Source organism: Rhincodon typus, chromosome 8 (assembly GCF_021869965.1).
Source record: "Rhincodon typus isolate 14 chromosome 8, sRhiTyp1.1, whole genome shotgun sequence".
Classification (NCBI taxonomy): domain Eukaryota; kingdom Metazoa; phylum Chordata; class Chondrichthyes; order Orectolobiformes; family Rhincodontidae; genus Rhincodon; species Rhincodon typus.
Window position 1 is genome coordinate 62,689,661 of NC_063339.1, and position 26,326 is coordinate 62,715,986.

At 39.2% G+C, this 26,326-nt stretch overlaps 1 protein-coding gene across 1 annotated transcript in view; it reads left to right on the forward strand.

The window, feature by feature from the left end:
* The window catches only part of ryr3 (ryanodine receptor 3), a 363,324-nt gene that overhangs the window by 72,237 nt on the left and 264,761 nt on the right, over positions 1-26,326 (forward strand). The window contains exon 2 of the mRNA XM_048600437.1: positions 24,612-24,731. Coding sequence (XP_048456394.1) covers positions 24,612-24,731 — 120 coding nt within the window. The remainder of the gene's footprint in view (positions 1-24,611; positions 24,732-26,326) is intronic.

The following is a 26,326-nucleotide window of genomic DNA, read 5'->3' on the forward strand; positions in this document are numbered from 1 at the left end:
ACCTATGTTCAACCCCACTAGCTTTTTATATAAAAGCAGGAGTAGGCCATTCAGTCCCTTGAATGTGTTCTGACATTCACTGAGGTCATGCCTAACTTAAATCCAGATTACCATCCTTGCATAACAATCTTTAATATGATTGAACACTAAAATCTTTCAAATTTTAATTTAAATTAACAGTTAACTTGACACCTTTAGCCATCTGGAGAAGTGAATTCCAACATCCTACCATTATTTGTATGGAAAAGCATTTTCCAAATTCACTGTTCAAAGGTCTAGTTGTCTGAGACTAAAGCAGATTGTTTGGAATCTTGTAACATTTTAGCCTGTGATGAGTTTTTGGATACACATTTGTACCTTTTTCTAGCTGTGTTGTCACTTAACTCCACACCTGCCTCAGCTTATCTACTGCTGAAAACTTTTCAAACCTGACTATTCCAATGCAATCCTGGCCAATCTCTCAACTTGTACCCTCCCTAAAATAAAATACCCTCTTCCAAAATTCTGTATGTTGTGCAATAGTGCAAAGTTCTATTTTCACATCATCACACTGTCAATAGCCACATTGGCTCCCAATGAAATAATACTGCAAATTTTAAATGCTCAACCTTGCTCTCAATTCCATGGTCTTCACCGCCCTAACTCTCTGTCTTCCAGGCCTAAAACTCTGTGATATTTTTCATTCTTTTATTGGTGGAGGTAGCTGCCAAGACTTTGAGACCTGAAATGCACTCGCTACTGTTCTCTACCTCTCCTCCCTGCTTTAAGACACCCCTTAAAACCTATGACAATGATCAGTATCTCCTTGTGTGGCTAGGTGTCCAAGTCGCATGAAGTGCTATATAAATACAAAGTGTTGTTATTGAAACTGCTACTGTATTGAAGTGACTAGGGAATGGACACAACATTTTTACTTGTACCATGAATCTGTGGAGTTTTACATTAGTTTTTCAAAGATGGATAGGAAAGTATATGCTGTGAAGAGGATATGTGGAGTTTGCAGACAGATGCAGGTAGGTTGTGTGAGTGGAAGAAAAATGGCAAATGGAATATAATATGCAAAAAATTGGATTTGTTCACTTTGGCAGGAAGAAATACAAAGCAGAGTACTACTTATATGGAGAATGACTTGCAGAATTCCAAACTGCAGAGTGATCTAGGTGTTCCAGGGCATCAGTCAGAAAATGTTAGTACACTGGTACGGCAAGAAGGCTGATGGGATGTTACTGGAGAAGTTGAAAATAAAAGTAAATGTGTTCTGCTTCAGATATTGCAGTAATTGGTGAGACCACATTGCTCATATTATGTGCAATTTTCATCTCCTTACTTAAGATAGAAGATAAATGCATTGGAGCTGCTTCAGAAAAGGTTTACCAGATTGATACCTGGAACGAGAAGGTTGTCTTGGGATAGGTTGGACAAGCTGGGCTTGATTCCACTGGACTTTAGCACAATGAGGAATGACTTAAGTGAAATGTATAAGATCTTGAACAGTCTTTAAAAAGGACCCGGAAAGGTTGCTTCATTTTATGGATGACTCCAAAACTAGAGTGCATAGTTTTGAAACGAGGGGCCATTATGAAAATGGTGGTTGTGATCTGCCACTTTAAAACACTGTAGTCCATTTGGTTTGGCTAGGCTAATAATGCCATTACAGAGAGAATTCCAGAAATTTGAACCCAATGATACTGAAAGAACAGAGACGCATTTCCAACTCAAGATGTGAGTAGTCAAGATGCTTTCCCAAGCAAATAGTGGTAGGCTGTTGGAACTCACTTCTTCAGATGGCTAAAGGTGAGTGGTTGGATGGGATCTTGCAGGTGCTGGTGTTTTTGTGTATTTGATGCCATTATCCTTCTAGTTGGTAGTGGTATGGGTTTGGAAGGTGCTAAAGAGCCTTGGTGATTTTTTTCAGTGCACCTTGTAGATGGTGGACGCTGCTGCTTAGTGAGTGGTGATGGTGGAGGGCGTGAATGTTTGTTAATGTGATGTCAATAAAGTGGACTGCCTTGTCCATAACAATGTCAAGCTTCCTGACTGTTTTTGGAACGGCACTCATAGTTTAAATTGGAGTGTTCCATCACATTCTGATTTGTGTCTTTTAGATGGTGGACAGGATTTAGGGAGTCAGGAGGTAAATTATGCATCTCTCCTTTTAACTTGTTCTAGGCCAGTCTGGTTTAGATATTACTTCACTCACTGCTAAATTCTGGTCCTGATGTTATTTGGTCTAGATCAGTCAATGAACAATAATTTTTCAAGATATTCATCTGATACTTGTTCATTAACATGGACTACATATTTGGGATATTTCCAACACATTAGGATTTGGTATGTTCATGAATTGAAGTAGGATACTTTCCATAAGGCAGACCATTGATAAAGCTGTGGGTTTGTCTGGCACTGTGCAATCAAACTATCTAATGCAATTGTACCCATGTTGGATGAGATATGGAGCTACTTGTAATTTGTTACAAGTGTCAATTATCAAAAAGTTACAGGCAACATTTCTTTTCCCTGAAATATATTCAAGGTACGCAATCAGACTTTTCCACCTGTCCGCAATCAATCTTTTGAATCCCTGGTGTATATATTTTTATTATCCCTCACAATTTATTACTTATGTTTTCAGAATTATAACTTCATTTTGTTATCCTACAATTTACTAAGTTGTCTTTTTAATTCCAAAAATTCCTTAGATTTATTTTTAATTTAGATGGCATGGAGATAAAACTGGATTTTTAAAATTATGCTTTGAACTTCAGTCCAATTTTCTAACTATATAAAAAAGCTAAGATAATGTTAACATGACATATTTGAAATCTAATATGGAGTCATACAGCATGGTAACAGACCCTTCAGTCCAACCAGTCCACACCAACCATGTTCCCAAACTGGTCCCACCTGCCTGCGCTTGGCTCATATCCTTCTAAACCTCCCCTATTCATGAACTTATCCGAATGTCTCTTAAATGTTGTGTCTGTACCTGCATCCACCACTTTCTGTTGCAGTTCATTCCACATACAAACTAATCTCTGTGTTAAAAAAAAGATGCCAATCATGACCTTTTTAAATGTTTCTGTTCTCACTTTAAAAATACATCCCCTAGTTTTGAACCCTCCCCCATCCTAGGGAAAAGACCCTTGTCATTCACCTTATCCATGCCCTCATGATGTTATAAGCCTAAAAAAAGTCACCCCTTAAATTCCTATATTCCAGTAAAAAAAAAGCCCAGCCTTTCTGGTCTGTTTTTATATCTCAAACCCACCATTCCTGGCAACATCCTGGTAAATCTTTTCTCAACCCTCTCCAGTTTAATAATAACCTTCCTATTAGAGGGCCACCAGAACTGTGCACAGGATTCCAGAAGAGGCCTTACTAATCTTCTGTAGAACCTCGACATGATGTCCCAACCCTGATACTCTTACTAACACTTATTAATGTGCCTTCATGAGTAACCTGCTTTATTAACAATAACTGGTCAGTGTTGTCTCTCTTTAGAGGAAGATTTGACATTTTACTTCTTTGAAGATTTATTTTGAGAGGTTATTGTTCCTTAATGAAGAGAATGCTGATTTTGACTTAACTTTTCGTGATTTTTATTCTAGATATAGCTATTTCTATGGATGTAAGGTGCCTCATACTGTAATTTGGAAAGCTCAGCTTGCTGTCATGAAAGCTTAGACATCTGCCATTGTGACTTTGGGTATTAGTTTCAAAAGGGGTTCTCAGGGTGTCCCAGCAGTTCACCAATCTGTTCTTCAATGAATCACTAGGTTTCCTATGACACTAAGCTGGGGGGATGACAGTGGCTTAGTGGAACATGAACCTATAGAGTTCTCTTAGGAACACAGCATTTGTCCAATGGAAATAACAACAGGAAGTGCTGGGACATCTCAGCAGAATTGTCATCATCGCTGGAGAAGCAGAGTTAACACTTCAAGTGCTGTGACTCTTTTACTTTGGAACTGGAGCGAGAAGTGGAACAGCAAGCCTCAGACTATTAGAAAAGGTGAGCAGGAAGAAGTAGCACAGGAGGGAAGGTTAGGAAATAGTTAGCAGGCATGCAAGATTAGAAAATATATGTCACAAAGCAAAAGGCAAAATTCATTGAAAATAAAAGCAAGGGCTAGAATATGTGTTAATTGTAGAATACAGATCAGCACTGCTGAAATAAAACCAAGAAAACCAGATTTTTGAGGGAGGGAGGCAAGGGAAACAAAATGGGGGACAGTGTTCATTGTCTGCAGTTGTTGAACTCACACCTAAATGGAAAATAAGATGCTGTTCCTCAAACTTGCATTGGGCTTTGGAGGCCAATGCAAATTGGAGGCCACCAACCAGGACACCTTGCAGGCCAAAGAGTGAAAGCAACGAGTGATAGACAGACCTAAGCGATCCCACAACCAACGGATCAGATCTAAGCTCTGCAGTCCTGCCACATCCAGTTGTGAATGGTGGTGGACAATTAAACAACTCAGTGGAGGAGGAGGCTCCACAAATATCCCCATCCTCAATGATGGAAGAGCCCAGCACATCAGTGCAAAAGATAAGGCTGAAGTATTCGCAGCAGTCTTCAGCCAGACATGCTGAGTGGATGATCCATCTTGGCCTCCTGCAGTGGTCCCCAACACTACAGATAATAGTCTTAAGTCAATTTGATTCACTCCACGTGATATCAAGAAATGGTTGGAGACAATGGATACTGCAAAGGCTACGGGCCCTGACAGCATTCCAGCAATAGTACTGAAGACCTGTGCTCCGGAACTTGCTGCTCCCCTGGCCAAGCTGTTCCAGTACAGTTACAACACTGGTTTCTACCTGGCAATGTGGATAATTGCCCAAGTATGTCCTATACACAAAAAGCAGGATAAATCCAACCCAGCCAATTATTGCCCAATCAGTCCACTCTCAATCATCAGTAAAGTGATGGAAGGTGTCATCAACAGTGCTATCAAGCAGCACCTCCTCAGCAATAACCTGGTCAATGATGCTCAGTTTGGGTTCTGCCAGGGCCACTCAGGTCCTGGCCTCATTACAGCCTTGGTTCAAGCCTGGACAAAAGAGCTGAATTCCAGAGGTGAGGTGAAGGTGACAGCCCTTGATATCAAGGCTGCTTTTGACCGAGTGTGGCATCAACGAGCCCTCGCAAAACTGGAATGAATGAGTACGAGGGAGCAAACTCTCTGGTGGTTGGAATCATACCTGACACATAGGAATCATCTCAGCTCCAGGACATCTCTGCAGGAGTTCCTCAGGGTAGTGTCCTTAGCCCAATCATCTTCAGCTGCTTCATCAATGACCTTCCCTCCATTATAAGGTCAGAAGTGGGGATGTTCACTGATGATTGCTCAATGTTCAACACCATTAGCGACCCCTCATATACCAAAGCAGTTCGTGTTCAAATTCAACAAGATCTGCTTGTTATCCAGGCTTGGACTGACAAGTGGCAAGTGACATTCATGCCACACAAAAGCCTGGTTATGACCATCTCCAATAAGAGACAATCTAACTGCCACCCCTTAACATTCAATGGTGTTACCATCACTGAATCCCCCACTATCAACATCCTGGGGGTTATTATTGACCAGAAACTCAACTGGACTTACCACATAAACACAGTGGCTACAAGATCAGGTCAGAAGCTAGGAGTACGACAGCGAGTAACTCACCTCCTGACTCCTCAAAGCCTGTCCACAATTTACAAGTCAGGAGTGTGATGGAATAATCTCCACTTGTCTGGATGAGTGCAGCTCCACTAACACTCAAGAAGCTTGACACCATCCAGGACAAAGCAACCAGCTTATTTGACACTACATCCACTCCCTCCACCACCGACGCTTAGTAGCAACAACATGTACTATCTATAAGATGCACTGCAGAAGTTCACGGAAGATCTTCAGACAGCACCTTTTAAATCCATGACCACTTCCATCTAGAAGGACAAGGGCAGCAAACATATGGAAACAGAACCACCTCCAAGTTCCCCTCCAAGCCATTCGCCATCCTGACTTGGAAATATATCTCCCTTTATTCACTGTTGCTGGGTCAAAATCTTGGAATTCCCTCCCTAATGGCATGGTGGGTCAACCTACAGCAGGAGGACTGCAGCGGTTCAAGAAGGCAGCTCACCACCACCTTCTCAAGGGCAACTAGGGATGGGCAAGAAATACTGGCCAGTCAGCGATGCCCACATCCCACAAATGAATAGAAAAAAAATTGCTGTTACATCTCCTGCAATTGCATGAGGGAAGGCCATGGGAGGGGTTTTGATGGAGTAGTGGATATTGGTATCCTGGCAGGCACAGTCCCTTCAAAATGCTGACAGGAGAGGAGAAGTCATGATTTGTTTGGTGGCATCGTGCTGGATCTGGTGAAAATGACGGAGGATGATCCTTTGTATACAGAGACTAGTTGGGTGGAAAGTGAGGATTATGAACATGTCGCAATTCTGGGATGGAGAGGAAAGGGTGAGGACAGAGTTATGCGAAATCGGTCGATCATTACAGAGGGCCCTGTCCATGATAATAAGGGGAATCCTTGGTTGAAGACAAAGGAAGACTTGTCAGAAGCACAGTTGTTAAAGATAGAATTATCTGAATACATGCAACTGAGATTGGGAAACTGGAATAATGGGATGCAGTCCTTTTCAGGATGCAGAATGTAAGGAAGGGTGGTAAAAGCAGGTGTGGAACATGGTTGAATATTTCCTTCCTCCTCACTGTTGATTTATAAATTAAGTTTGCAGTCTTTGTTTTGTGCTGGCATTTTTTTGCATTCTTGCAAGAGAGGATGTTGATAATGACAGTGGAAGCCAAGCGGTGGGACTGTTGAGAAACAACTACCATTTGTTTTATGGATGGCACAGCAGACCACCACAGAATGAAGGCATCATGACCGCTAGGTTTCTGGGCATTGCTGCGTACGAAGGAGTGGTGTGTTAGAGTTGAGATGCAGTATTCACAAAATGATGTGCATTGCAGTGAATGTCACCGTTTACCTTGGGGAAACCAGCAATCTCAGCAGATGTTAGGTCCACTTGCTGCTCTCTGGAAAGGGAGGATGAAAGTTAGTCTGTTGTCTTTGAATGGAACATGGCAATAAACTTTTACAACACTGAATAACAAACTGAAATGTTGCAAATGTTTTCAACTTCAGCCTGGAAGAATGACATAGGTGACTTGATGAGATTGCTGACCATGCAGTCCTCAAGCTTCCCTGAGGTGGCAGAGGTTCAGATACAAGAATTACTTGCTGAGGACTATTCTCACACTCCTCTTCCCTCCTTTTCCAGCAGCTTGCCCTGCTTTATGTGCTCTCTGCTTGTTCTCCTTATGAGGTTTATTACTGCCCTACCGAAGCTGTGAAGTTAGGATCACATTCTTCAGCACTTGCCAAATCACTCCTTGTAGAGTCTTGAATGACCAAGTACTTGAAGAAGTTTGCCACTGGTGGAAAAAATAATCAGCAACTAAGTTGAAAGTGTTATATCCAGGAGAGGAGGCGTGAATCAACTCCCATCTTTTTCTTATTCCCTCCCCAAGACGGATGGAAGATTTCTCAATTATTTTTATCACAAAGCTATGTTGTACTTCAAAATAGCATAAACACCACAATTAAGGAGCCACTTACAAGATTCCCTTGAGTGAAAGAAGGAGGAATTCTATCATTTATATCCCTGAAGAGAAATTAAACAATAAGAGATCTAACATGCACAAACATCTTGACTGACAGAACTAATTCTCAGACCCGACTCTCAGCAATGAACAATGTATCAGACCTCTTCATTTTAGTAAGGTTATAATGTTTATGAAGGAGTGTGTCTAGCACAAAAATGAAAATCAAGAATAATCAGTTTTGAGTTGTTGGTTTTCATAAAAGTTTTGAACTGAGATCTTGATGAATGAATATTAGGTGTCAAGAAGCTGAGAAAAACAGGGTAAGTGAGAAAATGAAAGTTCTACTGTAACAATTCTATGATCTTCTCTCTGCGCGAAAGCTGTCGCCTGAAATACAGTTAATTCGTATTTTCCTGTGTTTGGTGTCATTGCTTTTCAAGCAGGATAATCTGCAAGTAATATCTTTCTGGAAGTTCAGCATGTTGGGATAAAGGTGTGAAGCAAACATGTGGTATAGAACTGAGTGACAAGTTTCTAATTATTTTGATGATATGCTAATTTCAAGTGAAACTGTGTCTTGTTTATTGATTGTGAGCTTAGCTCAACCTGGTCAGATGATCCAAAACTGGAGGTTGCTAGAAAAACTTGACAGGTCTGGCAGAATCTGTGGAAAGGGAAACAGAGTTAAAGTTTCACCTCTGTTATGGCAATTGAATTTTTTTTTCCATTTTTAAAACTGTTTTAGTCTATGAACAGTCCTAGGTATTAAAATCAGATGGTGAAGATTGAAAGTTGATAGCTCATAGTCCATTTTTATCATTGTCACAACAAAAGTAATTGATGATGCTTTTTTTCAATCACATTGGTATGGGATCCCTTCTGCAACTGAAATGATGTTCAACTAGGTATGACTGAGAACTTGAGCTTTGGCCCTAAAATGCCTCCACTGGCATCGAATCAGTATTGCACGTAGATGACTTCATGATCTGCCTATTTTGCATACTTTTGTCAAATGCTCACCGTACAAAGTAACACCCTCACCACAATGTCATCTAGTACAACTCACAACAGAAATGCATACAACTGTCTTGGACACCGTTTGGACCTCTAATGTTAGCAGTAGTACCTGCGTTACCGTACTTTGTCTACCAATTTTCCCCTCTCTCCTTCCCAGTATTTTATCTCATCATTTGCCTCATAGCTATGAATGTTTTATTGATATTGGCTGACTTTTTTTCTCACATTACAATACTGACTACACTTAAGTATTTTATTGGTGTGGGACCTCCTGTACAGTAGGTACAGTACAGGAGACCATTCAGCTCAGTATGTTTGTCAGTTTTCTTAAGTCCACCTCAGTTAGGCCCACTCTACACCTCTGCTTTTGGAATTAATCTTAATTATCCAGTAATCTTTCTAAAGACTTGATTGATTCTGCTTCCACCAAACACTTGGACAATGCATTGCAGATCCTAACCACTCCCTGCATGAAAATATTTTGCTCATGTGCTTTTGCTTCTTTTGACCATTTGATCATGAATTGGCACTCAGTATGGAAGACCTTCCTAAAAGAGGCATTGTGGGGTTTTTGCCAGTTTTACAGTCAATAGGTGAAATAACACAGGCACCATTAAATAGCACTCAATCTCTTTGCACCTTTGGTTTGGAACTGAACAATATTACTACTGGACTAGTAATACGAAACTGCTGTGCACTACAATGACACATTTCAAAATGAGCAGCAATTTATACAGTATGTAGAACAGATGCTGTTCTACATAGCATCAGAATGTAGTGTCTAACATGATTTCTGAAAAATCCTGAATTTGTTAAGAATGACATTAACACCAATTTTAGATTATCTGGAGGGCTGACAGTGCACTTCATTAATGTTTGCTACAATCTGTGTATGTTCACATTCAGGGACTTGTCTTCTGGTATGCTATGTGTTTGAGAATTGCAGCACTTTTAATTAAACAAAAGCGCGGAGACTATTGTTCCATGGAGCATTCGCCATTGCAACATCTTGTCAGAACAAAGTTGATTTACCAACCAATCAGTGCCAGTGTCTATCTCAATATAAATTATTCCCTTTGAAATTTGGAATTCTTGCATCTGGCCTGATGAGTGCAAGATGACAAGCTTCAACAATACGCTTCCTTACACAGCAGTGCTAGAGTTCTATACTACCTGGTGGCCATTAGATTAAAAAGCTTTACCTTTTAGGTAAGACCCTTTGGGAATCATTAGTAAATATTGCTTTTCAGTAATTGGGAAATCATTTTGCTAAAATATTTCATTCTAGTGCTGAATAGTAAAACAATATTCTCTCTACAATATTTGTCATTAAAATATAAAAACAATTTAGCTTTGTCAGCTAATAACATTTTTAAGGGGCTGAATACTGTGGTAACATCAGCGTCCTTTTTGCTGACTGCACTGATCTTTCTGCTGAGGTAATTTTAACAAGAAAGGTTAGTGACTGTTGTCAAAAACAAATCCCATTTGTATAGTCGTTTTGAATGGAAGAAAATATTCTGAGGTATTTCACATGTGCAACTAATAAAGAGTGCAAACAAAGCTAAAGAAGTACAATATTGACTGAACACTTGTTAAGAGTTGGTTTGAAGGGTGATTTTGTAAGAGAAGAACGATGTGGAAGGGATTTAAAAATGAGAGATCCAGACAGTTGACAGCACAACAATCAGTGATGGGACCAAGAAGGAGGGGTGAGGGTTGGATAAAGAGAGTGAGGAACAAAACATTTGGCAGTTTAGAGTTTCAGGAGGTGACACCGATGTAGACAGATGCGTCCATTAGCATTCTCGCTAATGTTGTTTTCATCTGTGAAGACTTCCAAAGTCCACGTTCAGATGCAACTTAAGAATTGGAAGTCAATGCTGCAAACTACGGTATACAATTGTCTTGAGTAGCCACGTAGCACAGAGGGAATGTTAGACTCATAGAGAAACAGACCCTTCGGTCCAACTCGTCCATGCCGACCAAAAATCCTATTTAAATCCAGCCCCATTTCCCCATAGCCCTCTAAACCCCTCCTATTCATATACCCATCCAGATGCTTTTTAAATGTTGTAACTGTACTTGCCTCCACCACTTCCTCTGGCAGCTCATTCCATACATGCACCATCCTCTGTGTGAAAAGATTGCCCCTTAGGTCCCTTTTACATCTTTCCCCTCTCATGTTAAACCTATGCCCTCTAGTTTTGGCCTCCCCTTCCCTGGGGAAAAGACCTTGTCTACGTACCCTATCCATGGCCTTCATGATTTTATAAATTTCTATAAGGTCACCCCTCAGCTTACAACACTCCAGGGAAAATAGCCCGAGCCTATTCAGCTTCTCCATATAGCTCAAACCCTCCAACCCTGGCAACGTCATCGTAAATATTTTCTGAACCCTTTCTAGTTTCACAACATCCTTCCTATAGCAGGGAGACTGCAATTGCACGCAGTACTCCAGATGTGGCCAAACCAATGTCCTGTACAGCTCCAACATGACCTCCCAAAGTCTATACTCAATGCACTGACCAATAAAGGCACGCATACCAAACACTTTCTTCACTATCCTATCTACCTGTGACTCTGTTTTTAAGAAACTATCAACCTGCACTCCAAGCTGTCTTTTTTCAATAACACTCCCCATGACCTTACCATTAAATGTATAAGTCCTGCCCTGATTTGCCTTTCCAAAATGCAAAACCTCACATTTATCTAAATTAAACTCCATCTGCCACTCCTCAGCCCATTGGCCCATCCGATCAAGATCCTGTTGTACTCTGAAGCAACCTTCTTTGCTGTCCACTATACCTCCCCATGAGGATAAATCTTAAAATGGAGCCATCAGTTGCCTGCTAACTAATGTAGATCAGTGAACAATTTGTAATAGATGAGTAGAATCTTGTTGGGAAATGAGCAGTAGAGTTTTGAAGTTTATGGAGGATGGACAATGGGAAATCATCAGTCTGGTGAGTATCAGAGTAATGACACATAGAGGTGAAAAACATGGGGGTGAAATTTTTAACAGAAGCTGAGCTACAGCTAAAATGGGAACCAATTTTAGTGAATGACCTTTTGGAGAAGGCAGTCGGTAGCCTATATAATGGAGAGAATGAGGAATAAGAAGCAAAACAAATGCTGGGATTAATTTTCAATCAGTCTGAGGGAACAGTTGCAAAGGGGTTGGAACTGGCAGAATAGGAATGTCGGAAATAGAGCAGGAGCAGGCCATTTGTTCCAGAGAGTCTTCACTATTCAAGTATATCGCAGCTGATCCTCTACCTCAGTACGCTCTTGCATTATCCCACAATAGCTTTAATATGTAGAAATCTATCAATTTCTGCCTTGGATATGTTCAGTGAAGTATGAAAGTAAAGGTATGTGGTGAGGTTTCAAGACTGTGTTGATTGAACCTGAGAGCATGAGTAAATGTATATTTGGAGACATCGGCATCACACATGAATGTGAGGTGGGCAATTTAATCAAATCAAACAAAGTATTGTTGCAAATATAGGGCTTTTAAAGTCCAGGTCGTAGGGATTTAGAAAGTACTATTGTGACTGAAACATATGTCCTAAAGTGTTGGGATAAATTGTTCATGATAAAGAAAATATTTTTACTGGACAGCTAGATAATTTCTTTTGTGCTCCAGAAATAGTTATTCTTAGTAACAGCATGCCATATTGCACTCCCACATTTTACTATCAAGGATACTCTTCAGGCAATTAAATATTGCTCTGCACAATGTTTGTAATCAAATTAAACTCTGATTTGACAAAGCAATCTTTGCCCTTTGAGTGACTGAGCGCATGTATACCTATTTTTGAACAGCATTATGCATGTACTTACACCACACAGACTGCAGTGGTTCAAGATAGCAGCTCACCACCAACTTTGAGGACAACTGGGAATGGGCAACAACTTCAATAAGTATTTGAAGCAAAAAGGATGAAAAGTTAGTAAAGGGGAAGCAGAAGTAGACAAATGGGAACGTCTAAAACATGCCTTGCAGTGTGAATACAATGAGAGAAGGGACAAGGAGTTATATGAAGAAACTATGCAACAACTCCCAGCAACTAGTCAACTAGTCATCACAGCCTAGAGCCCTGGCTGAGGCATCTAGCACTTTGTTTTTCTTTTGAGTGGAGTAGAGTGCATGCAGGATGACTTTTCATCCTCCTGAGTTGTTCACAGTAGCAAGGGAAAAGGTGTGTCTTTTGAGAGAGTTAGGAACTCTATGGCAGAATGGATAACAGTGTCAGAAATGTAAGTTGTGAGCAAATGAGGGTTCTAATAGTGATGTTTTTGAGGAGGAAGTATAATGAGATATACATTAACTATGCAATGAAATAAAGTAGGGCTGGGGGGAGAGCATGGAGAGTTGTGTGGCTAGTAAATGGTGTAGCTATGAGGACAGTGGAAAAGCAGTAGCCTTGTCTTCAAAACCCAAGATGACTAAACCTTTTGGGTCATTGTAGCCATGTCCTGAGTGCTGGGTGCTCCTGCATTTAAATACTATCCCTTCCCCTGTATAATTGATGTCAGAGAGGCTTCTGTGTCTTGAAGGAAGAAAAGGCTCCAGTTTTTGTTCAAAGCCTCAATGGCAACGACCGAGAGTCTTGGGGCTCTCTTACGCAGCACATTTTTCCACCACACTTCTACTATACACTTTCTATCTTACTATACACTTTTAAGAAATGCTGGCTACAAAGTGACTTTGGAAAGCCTGATGTTACTTCCCTGCCCATCCTCTGCCAGGCATGTAGCTACTGAGTAACATTGGCTACATAATTGCAATGAGCAAGTATTTGATGTTGCCTGAATTACAACTCCAGCACATGTATTCCATGCATCATAGACATTTACAGAAAGGAAGGAGGCCATTTGACCCACCATGTCTACACTGGTCAACAAAGATCTGACTATATTCATTCCATTTTCCAGCTTTTGTCCCATTACCCATGGAGACTATGGCAATGCAACCGAATATCTAAATACTGCTTAAAAGTTGAGAATTTCTAACTCAACCACACTTTCAGACAGAGAGTTCCAGAATCCTACCACCTTTTGGGTGAAAAATAATTCTCCTTGACTCTCCTCTTAACATTTCACCTCTTACCTTAAATCTATGACCCCTCTACTAATGAAAAAAGAGCCTTCGTATCCATTCTAACTGTGCTCCTCATAATCATACACCCTAGTGAGGTCCCTTCTCAACCTTCACTATTCCAGGGGAAACAACGCCATCCTATCTGAGATAGTAAGAACTGCCGATGCTGGAGTCTGAGATAACACAATGTGGAGATGGAGGAACACAGCAGGCCAGAAAGCATCAGAGGAACAGGAAAGCTGACGTTTTGGGTCGGGACCCTTCTTCAGAAATGGGGGAGGGGTAGGGGGCTCTGAAATAAATAGGGAGAGGAAGGGTGAGGCTCAGGAAGGTAGGTGGGGTGGTGATAGGTGAGTGCAGGTAGGCAATGGTGGGGGTTGGTCAGTGAGGTGGGAGGAGCGGATAGGTGGGAAAGAAGACGGATAGGTCAGGAGGCGGGGATGAGAGGGAGAGTTGGTCATGGAATAAGGTCGGGGGTGGGGAGATTTTAGAGCTAGTAAAGTCCACATTGAGACCATCCTATCTGATCTTTGCTAATCACTCAGACCATCCAGTCCAGTAAATCTCCTCTGTGCCCTCTCTCGTGCAATCACATCCTGTAATGTGGTGACCACAACTACATACAGTATTCCAGTTGTGGCCTAAACAACAGTTCCAACATAACTTCCCTTCTGTTTTGCTACTCTGCTCAATTTCTGTACTCTTCACTGTGTGGCAATGGTAGTAATCTGGCAATTACTACCTTTTGGAATCCTACTTTTCAATTTCCTACCTAACTGCCTAAAGTCTACTTGCAAGACCTAATTTCTCTTTCTTTCTGTGACATTGGTCCCAATGTGGACCACACCTCTGGGTGTTCATTCTGCCCTATAGAATGCCTTGCAGCCTTTCTGAGACATCCTCAACCCAGGCACTTGGGAGATAACGTAAGATGCTCAAGTCACATCTATGTTCGCAGAAGTGCTTGTCTACTCCCCTCATGAATGAATCCCCTACCACTATTGCCCTTCAATACTTCTTCCTTAATGTACTTACCCCATCCGTTCTTCTTGTGATGCTGATTGCCGCTCACAGGGTCCTGGCTTTCCCTGGTCCATTTGTTAGTGCTGACTACGTTTTACACAGCCCTCATCTCACCTGCTGTCTTGAGTGCCCAAACCTTCTGCCAGATTCAAGACACAATTCAATATTCTATGCATGTATGTCTGTAGTTGGAATGCTATCATTGATACCTTCCAAATTAATCTGAATGTTTAATAAGGTAGCTTTTGTACTGCCAGTTGGCTCTCCCCACCTCCCCAGGAATCCCATACTTCAGGAAACCCATTGCCAATCTTCAGTGCAACATCTGCGGTGGCCTCCCCACCCAGTGGCATTGTCAGTGCTGCTAGTCTCTGGCTTAGAGCTCTCAGTGGCAGCATAAGCACTGGGGACATGGATGTGCAGCAATTAAACGACCCTGGGACAACCAGGAGCCTGAGCAGTAGGGTTTCCATTGCCAATAGGATTTTTTTTCAGTCTGAGTTTCTGGAGATGTTGTCTAACTGAGGTGCCACCAAATGTTTGAAGCAGATGATGGACCCCATGCTACCCATGTTAAATTCTTTCATAATATTACGCTTTGAAATGTCTCCCAACTATCCCCTCAGCAAAAATGACACAACAGTGAATTGTTTTCACTGGAGTTTAGAAGAACAAAGGGTGATTTTATTAAAGTTTATAAGATCCCGGGTGGCCTTGACAAGGTGGACGTAGATGTGATGTTTCTTCTTGTAGGTTACTCCATAACCAGGAGGCTCCATTTTAAAATTAGGGGTTCTGTGACAGAAGTTTTATCTCTTTTGGATTGTGTGACGTTGGAACTCTATGCCTCAGAAGGCAGTGGAGATGGAGTCATTAAATATTTGTAACACTGCAGTAGATAGATTAATGATAGGCAAGGAATCAAAATGATTGGAGATGGATAAGAATGTGGAATTTAAAACATAAACAGATCAGTTATGATCTTATTGAATGATGGTGGAGAGTTGAAGGGCCAAATGGTCTATTCCTATTCCTAAGTGATACGAACAAAATTATGAGATGTACTTAATTTTTTTGATCTGTTCCCTTGTTAATCATTAGCTAGTTTTGTGTTAATACCTTTTTTGAAAGTTTGTGTTCTGGGAAATTTGTTTCCAGCTTTTGAATTCATAAATTCCCTTCTTTATCCTTGGCAGGCTGATTTGTTTTGCCAATATTTAAAAGAACTAAGGCTCCAATCACTTGTATTTTAACACCACGAGTAAAATGCCCTAGATCAACATTGTCTGTAGAGATAAACATATCATTGGATAAACATATGGATGATAATGGAATAGTTTAGGTTAGATGGGCTTCAGATTGGTTTCACAGGTCGGCGCAACATCGAGGGCCGAAGGGCCTGTACTGCACTGTAATGTTCTATGTTCTATGTCAGAAACTTAGAATTATGTTACATGAAGACCTTCCTATGCACCTCTGTCATAAGCCTTAACTATTTAATAATGCAACTGACTTGTTTGCTTGTCACTGCTTGTGTTCTGCATCCATTGTAATAATCATCAATTGGCACCTGATGAAGTGATGGTAGATTCTAGATAAAGTTAAGCAATCGTGGTTATAGCCCTTTTATTTCAATTAATTATTCAATTGTTTCATACCCTAAATAATTGACAAAAGCTGAATCAGTCATATTAGTTTCAGGCCAATTTAAGTCTTGGTGATTCACCTGAGCAGAGAATCAAAAACATTATGTATTAAGCTTTTGGTTCTTTACCAAATTGACAGTTTTACAGATGTTGCCTTTTTGTAAAGAAACCATGTCTAATTAATACATATTACTTAAATGTTTTGTAGACATGAATGTAATTAATTTGTTATTTCCTGAAGATAATTGAGCCAAACATACTTTGAAATGGAATCCTAATCTGAAAACATGTTAAGATAAAAGACTAAGCTAATATTTTAGTTCTCTCAGGTTACTATTTATGGGACTCTCTGACAGCTCTCGCTGGCATCTCATTGCCTCTGTTTCTAAATGCCCAGTCATTTGTCAATGCAAGAAATATTTACAGTAAAGGGAAAGAATATTGCTCATTTATTTATGCAATCTTACCAGGTTCACTGTGGCTATTTAAAATCAGTTGGAAACTATTAAAGTTATATTTACATGCTTGCAAGCTTCTAGGGGATAATTGGGTTGTTTGTTTTATATTCTATGAATAATTAGTGAAACAACCCTCTACTTAAGTTGCCAAAAACCTATTCCAAGCCTGCAGTTTAGATCTAGCCTAACATATGGGTGATGCAAACTCCTTGCTCTAGACATAGCCTCTCCTCAAGTGGTGGTATTCATGTTTCAAAAAATAAGCACCCAGTTATTTGCAAGATCAGTTTACAGAAAATTGACTGAGTTGAGAACTCAAACTAATTACATCTTGGGGTCTGTCACATAAACAAAATCAAAGGAATGCACACTCGTGAAATGTTCCCTTTATCAGTTCCAAAGAGAAGTCATACTGAACATGAAGCATTAACCGTACTTCTCTCTCCACAGATGCTGTTAGATCTGTAGAATTTCTCCAACTTTGCTGTTTTATTTCACATTTCTAGCATCAGCAATATTTTGCCATTATCTATGTGATAGTGCTTGAGCTTATATTCAAGTCTTATGCTCTCTATATTTCTAAGCTTCCATCTTCTCCGAGGTTGGTAACTTGGCGATATTTTGGCCAAGTGCTGAACAGCTAATTTGACTGATAGAAATGGAGTTAGCCTGACTGTGACCTAACAGCTGATGTGCTAATAAATGGGACTAAATTCAGCCCTCAGAAAATATTAACTTTGAAGAAAATGCAAGCACTCCAAACATTAAAAGATTGATGAATAATTTCAGAGTCAATACTGCTTAATAAAAGGAAAGTTGTTTGACAAAGCCCTTAGTTACTTAAGTATGTAATTAGTAAGGTAGATGCAGGAGCATCAGTAGATAGAATATGTTTCTATTGTTGTTATGCATTTGATGATGTGCAATCCACGATGTTGTTACACAAGATTAGAACTTGTGGATTGGAGGTTCATTAGCGTGGATTAAGGATTGCTTAAAAATTGGAAAGCAGAGAATACTAATTAGTAGGTCATTTTCGTGATAGCAGTAAATAACCAAACAAGTGATTGGATGATCAGCGCAAGGGCTCAGTGTTTTACAATCTTTATCAATGGCTTAGATGATGCAGCAATAAATGTAAAATTAAGTTACAACAATAACGAGGAAAAACTGCAAAGGGATGTAGACTGGTTAAGTGACTGAGCAAGAAAGTTACAAGATAAAGTGGGAAAATGTGAAAGTGTCCACTTTGAAAAGACAGTGGAAAAGCAGTACACTTTATAAAGGGTAAATGTTGTGATTCAGAAGAAAGTTGTATACAAATCACAGCAAGGCAAATGGCATGTTAACTTTTATTGCAAGGGGTTTGTAATGCACAAATAAATAAATTATTTTAAAATTATTTAAGACTTCTTGGTGAGAGCACATCTGCAGTACCATTTACAATTTTGGTCTCCTTATCTAAAGAAGAATGTATTTGCCTTGGAGAGGTTAAAAGTTCACTACATTGATACCTGGCATGAGGGCTGACCTATGTGGAGAAATCAAGCAGAATAATGTATTGTCCCAGGAATTTAAAAGAATGAGAAGTGATATCATTGAAATATATACAATTCTTAAGGTCATAATCGGGTAGATGGTGAAAGGTTTTTATTCTTTGGCTGGAATAAGGAATCGAAGTGTAAGAATATGATGTTGGCCATTTAATATTAGGATGACAAACAACAGCAATGAGTGTTTGATAACAAAGACTTCTGCAAGTCATTGAACTTGTAGGTACAAAGCAGTTGTCTTCATCAAACTCCTGCACTGTCATGAAACCTTGATTCTATATACACAAAACATAGAGCAGTAGAGAAATTCCATTTGCAAGGCCTCAGGCACATCCTTCAGATTTAATGGGAGGACCATTATTCAAATGCTAGTATCCTTGAAACCAGCGCTTCAAGCATTCAAGCAAAGCTTCTGCAAAATCTCCCCTTTTAAATTTACTCAATACCCTGACATCCACTACTCTGAGGGAATTAATTTGTGACCTTTTGAGAGAAATTTCTCTTCATCTCTGTTTTAAATCTGCTGCCCCTTATTCTAAAGCTATGACCTCTCATTCTAGAAGGCCCCATATGAGGAAACATCCTCTCTAACAAAAACAGAAACTCAGCAGGTCTGGGGGCATCTGTGGAAAGAAAGCAGAATTATGTTTCAGATCCAGTAATCCAGGAAAAGATGGTATTTATGCTGAAGGTGGCTGGGTGGGGGGGGTGGAGATGCAGTGCGGAGTACGTGATAGGTGGATATGGAGTCTAGAAAGAGCGAAAAACAGTTGGGCAGGAAGATCATTTTGGGAGATTGAATAGCTGGTAATGGGAACCATTAATGGCTGACAACAGATTGTTTGCGATAGTCCATGTGATGACAAGGTCTGACGTGTGGGGTTTGAGGTAAGGACATGGCAGAAGGTGCTTAGGCCCTAAAATTATTGAACTCTATATTGAATCCTGTAGGTTTCAGGGTTCCCAAGTAGAAAATGAGATGATGTTCTTTCTGCTTGTGCTGAGCTTTGCTGCAGCACTGTGGACACAGCCTGGTGTTCCATGGTGGACCATGGTCTGGGGAGATAGAAATAGGTATCTGAAAGCTGGAGCTCAGCCTCTGCAATGCAGAGTTCAGTCCGCCAAATAACAACAGTTCCATCCTTGTCAGCAAGTAAGGACCGGATCTGAGAGCACAGAATGCGGTCAGTTCAGAGAGAGAGAGAAAAAGAGAGAGGTTGGAATTGGGGATGTGTGGTGGGAGGGGATTTGTGACGAGCAGAGAAATTGAGGCTGTAAAAGGTCAGAGAGAGGGGTCCAGGTGGAGGACATCCTTTGTCTGCCTACTTTGTCAATCCCCTTTAGCATCTTATACACTTCAATAAGATTATCTTTCATTCATCTAAACACCAGAGAATACAGGTCTAAACCGCGCAATCTCTCTTCATAAGACAAACCCCTCATCTCTGAAATCAATTGAGTGAATCTCCTCTGAACTGCCTCCAATGGAATTATATCCCTCCTCTAGTAAGGTACACAGTACTCCATGAATGGTCTCATGTTGCCTGACATGTTGAGTGTTTCCAGCATATTCTGTTTTTATTTCAGATTTCCAGCATCTGCAGTGTTCAGCTTTTGTAAAGGCTCATTCATTCAACATAATTTTTACAAAATAAGTATGGGGTAACGTATCTTAAGAGAAATAATTTTCTATGTTAAAACAACAACATTTTTTGTGTTAAAATCATTTGAAATAGGAAGAAAAGAAATTTGGAAGGCCACAAGGATCCTTGTGTCTGCTCTATTTGATATAATCATGGCTAAACTTTCACTTTGACTTCCTCCTGCCTGATCTCCCATATTCATAAATTCTCTTAGTACCTAAATATCCCAGTTTTGGATATACTGAAGATGATGTTTTACAGACCCAGGGACAGAGAATTTCAAAGCCATCTTAGTGCTACTGTTGACCAGAAACTGAATGGGACTTGTCATCTAAATACAGTGGGTACAAGAGCAGGTATATGCCAGGAACCCTGTAAAGAGCAACTCTCCTGACTCTGAAAAGCCTGTGCACCATCTACAAGGCACAAGTCAGGAGTGTGATGGAATATTCCCCACATACCTGAATAGGTGTAGCTCCATCAACACTTTGACACCATCCATGACAAAACAGCCCAGTTGACTGGCACGCCGTCCACTACTGACACACAGTAGTAGCGCCAGTGTGTACTATCTACAAGACTGCACTGTAGAAATTTACCAAGGCCCCTTAGATAGTGCTTGTCAAATCCATGACCACTTTCGCTAGAAGGAAAGGGCTGCAGATACATGGGAACAGCACCACCTGCAAGTTCACCTCCAAACTACTAAGTATCCTGACTTAGAAATATATCACTGTACCTCCAGTGTTGTCGGATCAAAATCCTAACACCTAAATACTGTTGTGGGAGTCTGTCTACATCAAGTGGATTGTAACCATTCAAGAAAGCAACTAACCATGTTCTTAATGGTAACTGGGAACAAGCAATAAATGCTGGCCTAGCCAGCAATGTCCATATTCCATGAATGAAGAACAAAATAAAAAACTCCTGAGCTTCTAACTGAAGAATTTTTTGCACATCTCAGTGTTTCTATGATCTTGCTACTTTTGTTCTTCTAACAGGTAGATGGAGTGGAGCTAGAAAGTATAGTTGAAGCAAATATTTGGTGAATTGCTGCATTGCTACAACTATAGTGCACAGACAGACACAGGATGATATTAAGCTTCTTGGTATGCACTGAATCTAATAGAATGCTCTATCCTGAATGAATGGCTGAATCAATTCAGGCAAGTTGTGAGCATTCCATTATGCTAGCAACTTATAATTGGAGAGGGTTTGAGAGGTCACACGCACTGGTTATGTAATGCTCAGATTTTTGGAACGTTGATGAGTGACTCGGCTTCCGTTTGTTGAAGATGGCAAGAGAATTGCACAAGGATCAGAGGGGAGTTTTATCTATCTGGAATGCACTGCCTGAAAGGATGGTGCAAGTCCATTTCAGTTGTGTACATGCTTGAAAAATAAATATAATGTAGTGCTGTTATATAGGATAAATGTGGTGAAAGGGTTAAGGTTGACGTTACATTAACTCCGCCAGTCTGATGATGACACACCCTTCTTTGGATAGAAAAACAGTGTTGCATGATGTCTTGATGGAGACAGGTGTGACATACCTGGCTCCTTTTTATAGTTGTAATTATTTCTAATTACCGAAAGTGAAGTATATGTATTGCTATCATGCAATAAACTACAAGCTGGTAAGACACGTGCATCTTCTTGATAAGACTCTTCAGCGATGTTTCCTCTATCATTGGTAATTATGCAAGCCTTTAGACTCAACATTGAAGGAAGGACGGGTGGCGAACTACCCGAAGCACCAGTTGCAAGTGCTTGTTACTCAGAGAATTATGAAGAAAGGACAGGGAGTGAGCATAATTGGCAAACCAGCCTCTTTTGAGTGCTGTCTGATACAATGGTTATGTGGTCATTGCCTGACACTGAAGTGGCTTAAATGTTACTTACCATTTGCTAGGCCAAGTCAAGGTAGTGTCCAGGCCTGGCATAAATTTTGTTATCAAAGAAGGGGATATAAATTAAGATTAAGTATTTTACAATTGTAGCTGTATTCGTTATAGACATTATGATAGCAAGATTGCCAATGATAACATTGCTAAAGGTAATAATCCCTTGAATTTCTGCAACAATACTTGGCCGATGATCATTCTTTTGGATCTTTATGGCTTACACCAACTACAAAAATATTACATTGCATTATTTATGACTTTAACCGCTGAGAGGTTTTCTTTTAACCCCCACTGTCATCCTAATCTCCCAGGATCTTTGGGCTAAGCTCTGTTAAAAGCTGCATTGATATCAGTAGCTATACTCTTGCCTCTTCTCTGGCAATCAGTCTTAATATCCATTTCTCAACGAAGACTATTTCCAAGTCTAATGTTGAGTGGTTCTGTCAAACTGAGGGCCAGTGAGCAATTTACTGGTGATTGGATGTTATTTGACATACTGATGTTTCCTTGACGATTATCAGGTGATTTCAGAGAGTTTTACACTTTGAAAGATAGATTGTTAAGCAGAGAGCATTATTTGAAAGTTGTTACTCTACTAATCAAATCAGTGAGGATTTCAGTGCATCTAATATGGTGGGATGTTAAATTTCAATCAGAGTTTAAGATGGGATATGGCACAACTGAACATAAAGCCATATGATGTAAAGAGAACTGGTGCAGATCAGGCAGGACAGCTAACATGCATAGACTACTTCTTGGTCCTTGGGTCTTAGCATCAATTGTCAGATGTGGAAGCAGTTCCATACTTTGCATATAAAAGAGTTTCCTAATATCCATAAAAGTTTAGGTATCTTTTTGAAATTTCAGGAGTGTGCTGCCCTAATACATTTCAATAGATGAAAGACTAATAATGCATTAAAGGGTTAAGTGTTCCCTATTTTGCTGTGTTAATATTATATAATTTAAATAAAAATGCCTTCGTCTGATGTAGGGATGCAATGCTTTAAAAGTTGCAACTATAAGAAAGAATCCTGGGCTTTCACAAGATTTATTTATAGAAAGACCAGAATACATGAATGTCTTGCTTGAAAAAAAGATGTATTTTTATCTATGTCTTATTTATTGCATAAATAAAAAATACAAATTGTTTCTGCTCAGTCACTTATAAAAACAATAACATTTCTGTTGCAATGAAATCTTCTTGTTCTTTTTGTTCAAATATGGTTAAATTATTTGTTTAACAAGATAGATGTCAACTCATAGAATTTGAGATAGTTAGAAAATTGGAGAATTGTGCTGTACAGATTATTCTTTGTAACATCCTAATATTTGGAATATTCACCACCATGATATGAAGTCATCGTGTTTACTCAAAGACACAAATTAACCATGATTTTTTCATGCACTGTTCATGCACTGCTAAGCCAATTAAAAATCAGGATATGTGCAGGGTAATGGATCATAAAAATTACTGAGGCCTGAGGTTTGTGTGGTTCAGTGCACAAGACAGGAAGACTGGAAACAGGAGAACTTTAGTTTACAGAACAGAACAAGAGACCTGTGCTTAGTCAATCAGTGTCATGAACTGGTGTCCTGAAGTGAAAAGTGCTGAAAAACACTGTTTTTATTAAAACACTGCACTTTTCCTTTATGACAAACTTTAAAGCTTGTGAAAACACAATTCTACCTGGAATTAATCTTTGTAACTAATAATGACTAGTAATCTCTGAGATTGGCTCTCTCAAAAGTCACTGTAATTATAATTGACTTGGGTTTTACAATTAAAAAGTGCAGCCCAAAATCTTACACAAGGAAGAACAAAATTAGTGCCAAGTGTAAGGGGAGCTATTGGAAAACTTTGAGTTATTTAGTCTGAAAGTAAATTATTTAGACATACAAAATATTAAATAGCATAAAGAAGATAAACGTAGAATTTTTGAGAGAGTTCTTTGTTCAGTCATCAAATTATATTGCAGTTGGCAAATATAGTGCAAGATGATATGGCAAATATGCAACAATCTCACCAATTATCATCATTTTGAAATTCTTATTTTTAAATAAAAAGGACAGTACTCAAAGTAAGAAAAATTTATTTGCTTTAGTGGAGCATTCAAACACTCAGGTATGAAAACCCGAAGAGTACTTTTGACTAATGGATTATTGCTCCATCAGTCTCAATTTTTAGCAGTAGTTCAGTTGATGACCATATGGAGGAAAACTCAGTCAATGAAGAGATCCCTCGATGACAACGGAGGGAGTTCAAGATTAGACTTTAAATTGATTTTCATTGAAAAAAAACTGATGGGATTAACGATGCATTATGTTTAATTACTGAAATGACATTCTGTATCTGCACTGTAGAGCAACGAGCTTGCATTATTAATATTCAGATATATAGGATAGTATCCTAAAAAGCATATATTGGAATAGTGCTTACATTGTATCATTTTTCAGCCTAGTTATTTTGGTTACATATGATGCCAACCCAATAAAAAGGTTTATTTGAGAACATTTTATGTGGACATTCAGAAAGTTAAGTGGAGCTTTTTAACGATTAAGTTGCAAATGTTTTCTTGCATGTCAATCAAAATGTTAGCTAAATTATAAGCTGTTCTTACCAGACTTTGTTTTCTTTTCATAGGATGATGAAGTTGTACTTCAGTCTACTGCCACCATCCAAAAGGAACAACGTAAATTTTGCCTTTCAGCTGAAGGATTTGGTAGTCGTTTGTGCTTTCTTGAGCCCACTTCAGAAGCTAAGGTACTTTTTCAAATTTAAAATTTCAAAACACATGTTTCAGTGTGTTCCTTTTCAATAATGACATTCTTTCTGAAGTACAGCTTGTCAAAAGCTATGTATGTTAAATGCATTCTGTAATTTGAATTTCTGTATTATCTGAGCTTATGCAGGCTACTAAGTATGCTAACTCATGCAAATAAAACTCCAGTTTAGTGTTAATTCATTCCAAATCTCATTTCTATTATCTTTCTTTGTCCTACTTGAGCAAGAACCAAGTGTTTACACACATTATTCTTAAGTTATTGCTGAAGCTTAATGATTCAATTAAGCAACACTAAATACAGAAAGCATTTGGTGAATATGGATCTTATAATGTAAAATATCTGCTCAATTTCAAAATTTGCATATTTTATAAAGTTTTCTTATTTCTTCCCTTTGCAAATAGTTTGACCCCACATTTTTCCATAAGTTAAAAGTTGAAGTATCAAAAAGGATACTGAGAGCTCAGTAGAAAGCCTGATGTGGAACAAAGTGATGAAAAATATTATTTTCAAATACTATATTCATACAAATTATTGGATTTTAAAGTACTCTGCAGTTACCAAACTACTTTTTTTTGGGTCTAGCGTTTGTGTTCATCAAGCTCTCTTATTCACGTCAACATTAAAACATGAAGTATAATGTTGTTTGAACAAGGTGTAACGTTGTACGGGGAAGTTGGAATACTTGGAGATTTCCCCATGGCTTTTTCTGTGGTAAGGGCACTTAATGCAGAGTGCACCTACAGAGTTTTCATGCTAATCAAAGCATTTCTGAGATCAATGCATTGCAGTCAGTTTCAGAGAGGCAAGGACAATGAATACTGACAATTCTTGGCCAACCCCCTCTGAAATACAATCGAATAGATGGGTCTGTTATGTAACTTCATCATAAAAAGATCATTTTAATTCAGGAATGACCACTTTAAGCAATATGAGTGGGGATGAAAGAAGGTGTAGTTTTAGAAAAGAAGAATTGGATTGGTTTGAATGCTGACTGAGCATGAGTTCACAGAAAAGGCATCATAGATTATCAGCCAATAAACAGAAGGAGCTATCAAAGCTAATGTGCTGACAACTTGTAGATCAATAAAGTGGATCTTTCCTCTTTTTAAATGGATTTTGTGATGATGAGTCTGGAACCATTCTCCTTATAGCAATTTGCACAAAATGTAATTTAAAGCTTTTGTAGCTGAGTACATGTTCCAGCTAATAAACATATCAAAGTTGTGTGAAATACTAACTTCAGTACAAAGCATATTAACAAATACAAACCTTCTGAGAATTTGTAAAAACAAAATTGATGTACATCTCATTAATTTTTTTTTAAATTGAGGAACATTTGAATAGGATACTTCTGAATAGCTGTCAAGTGAAGAGACTTTATTCTTTGAAAATTAGAAAAATATGAAATTGACCTTTGCTGTACCATATCCAAGTTACCTTTTAAGGATATGTTCTTCCTGTCTTGTTTCCAAGAAGCTAATTTGACAAGGTGTTAAGTTACCAGCAGTGACTTAGGTCAGATATAAAGTTTACTCAATACAGCCATCTTCAGTAACTCAATCTCAGAAGCCC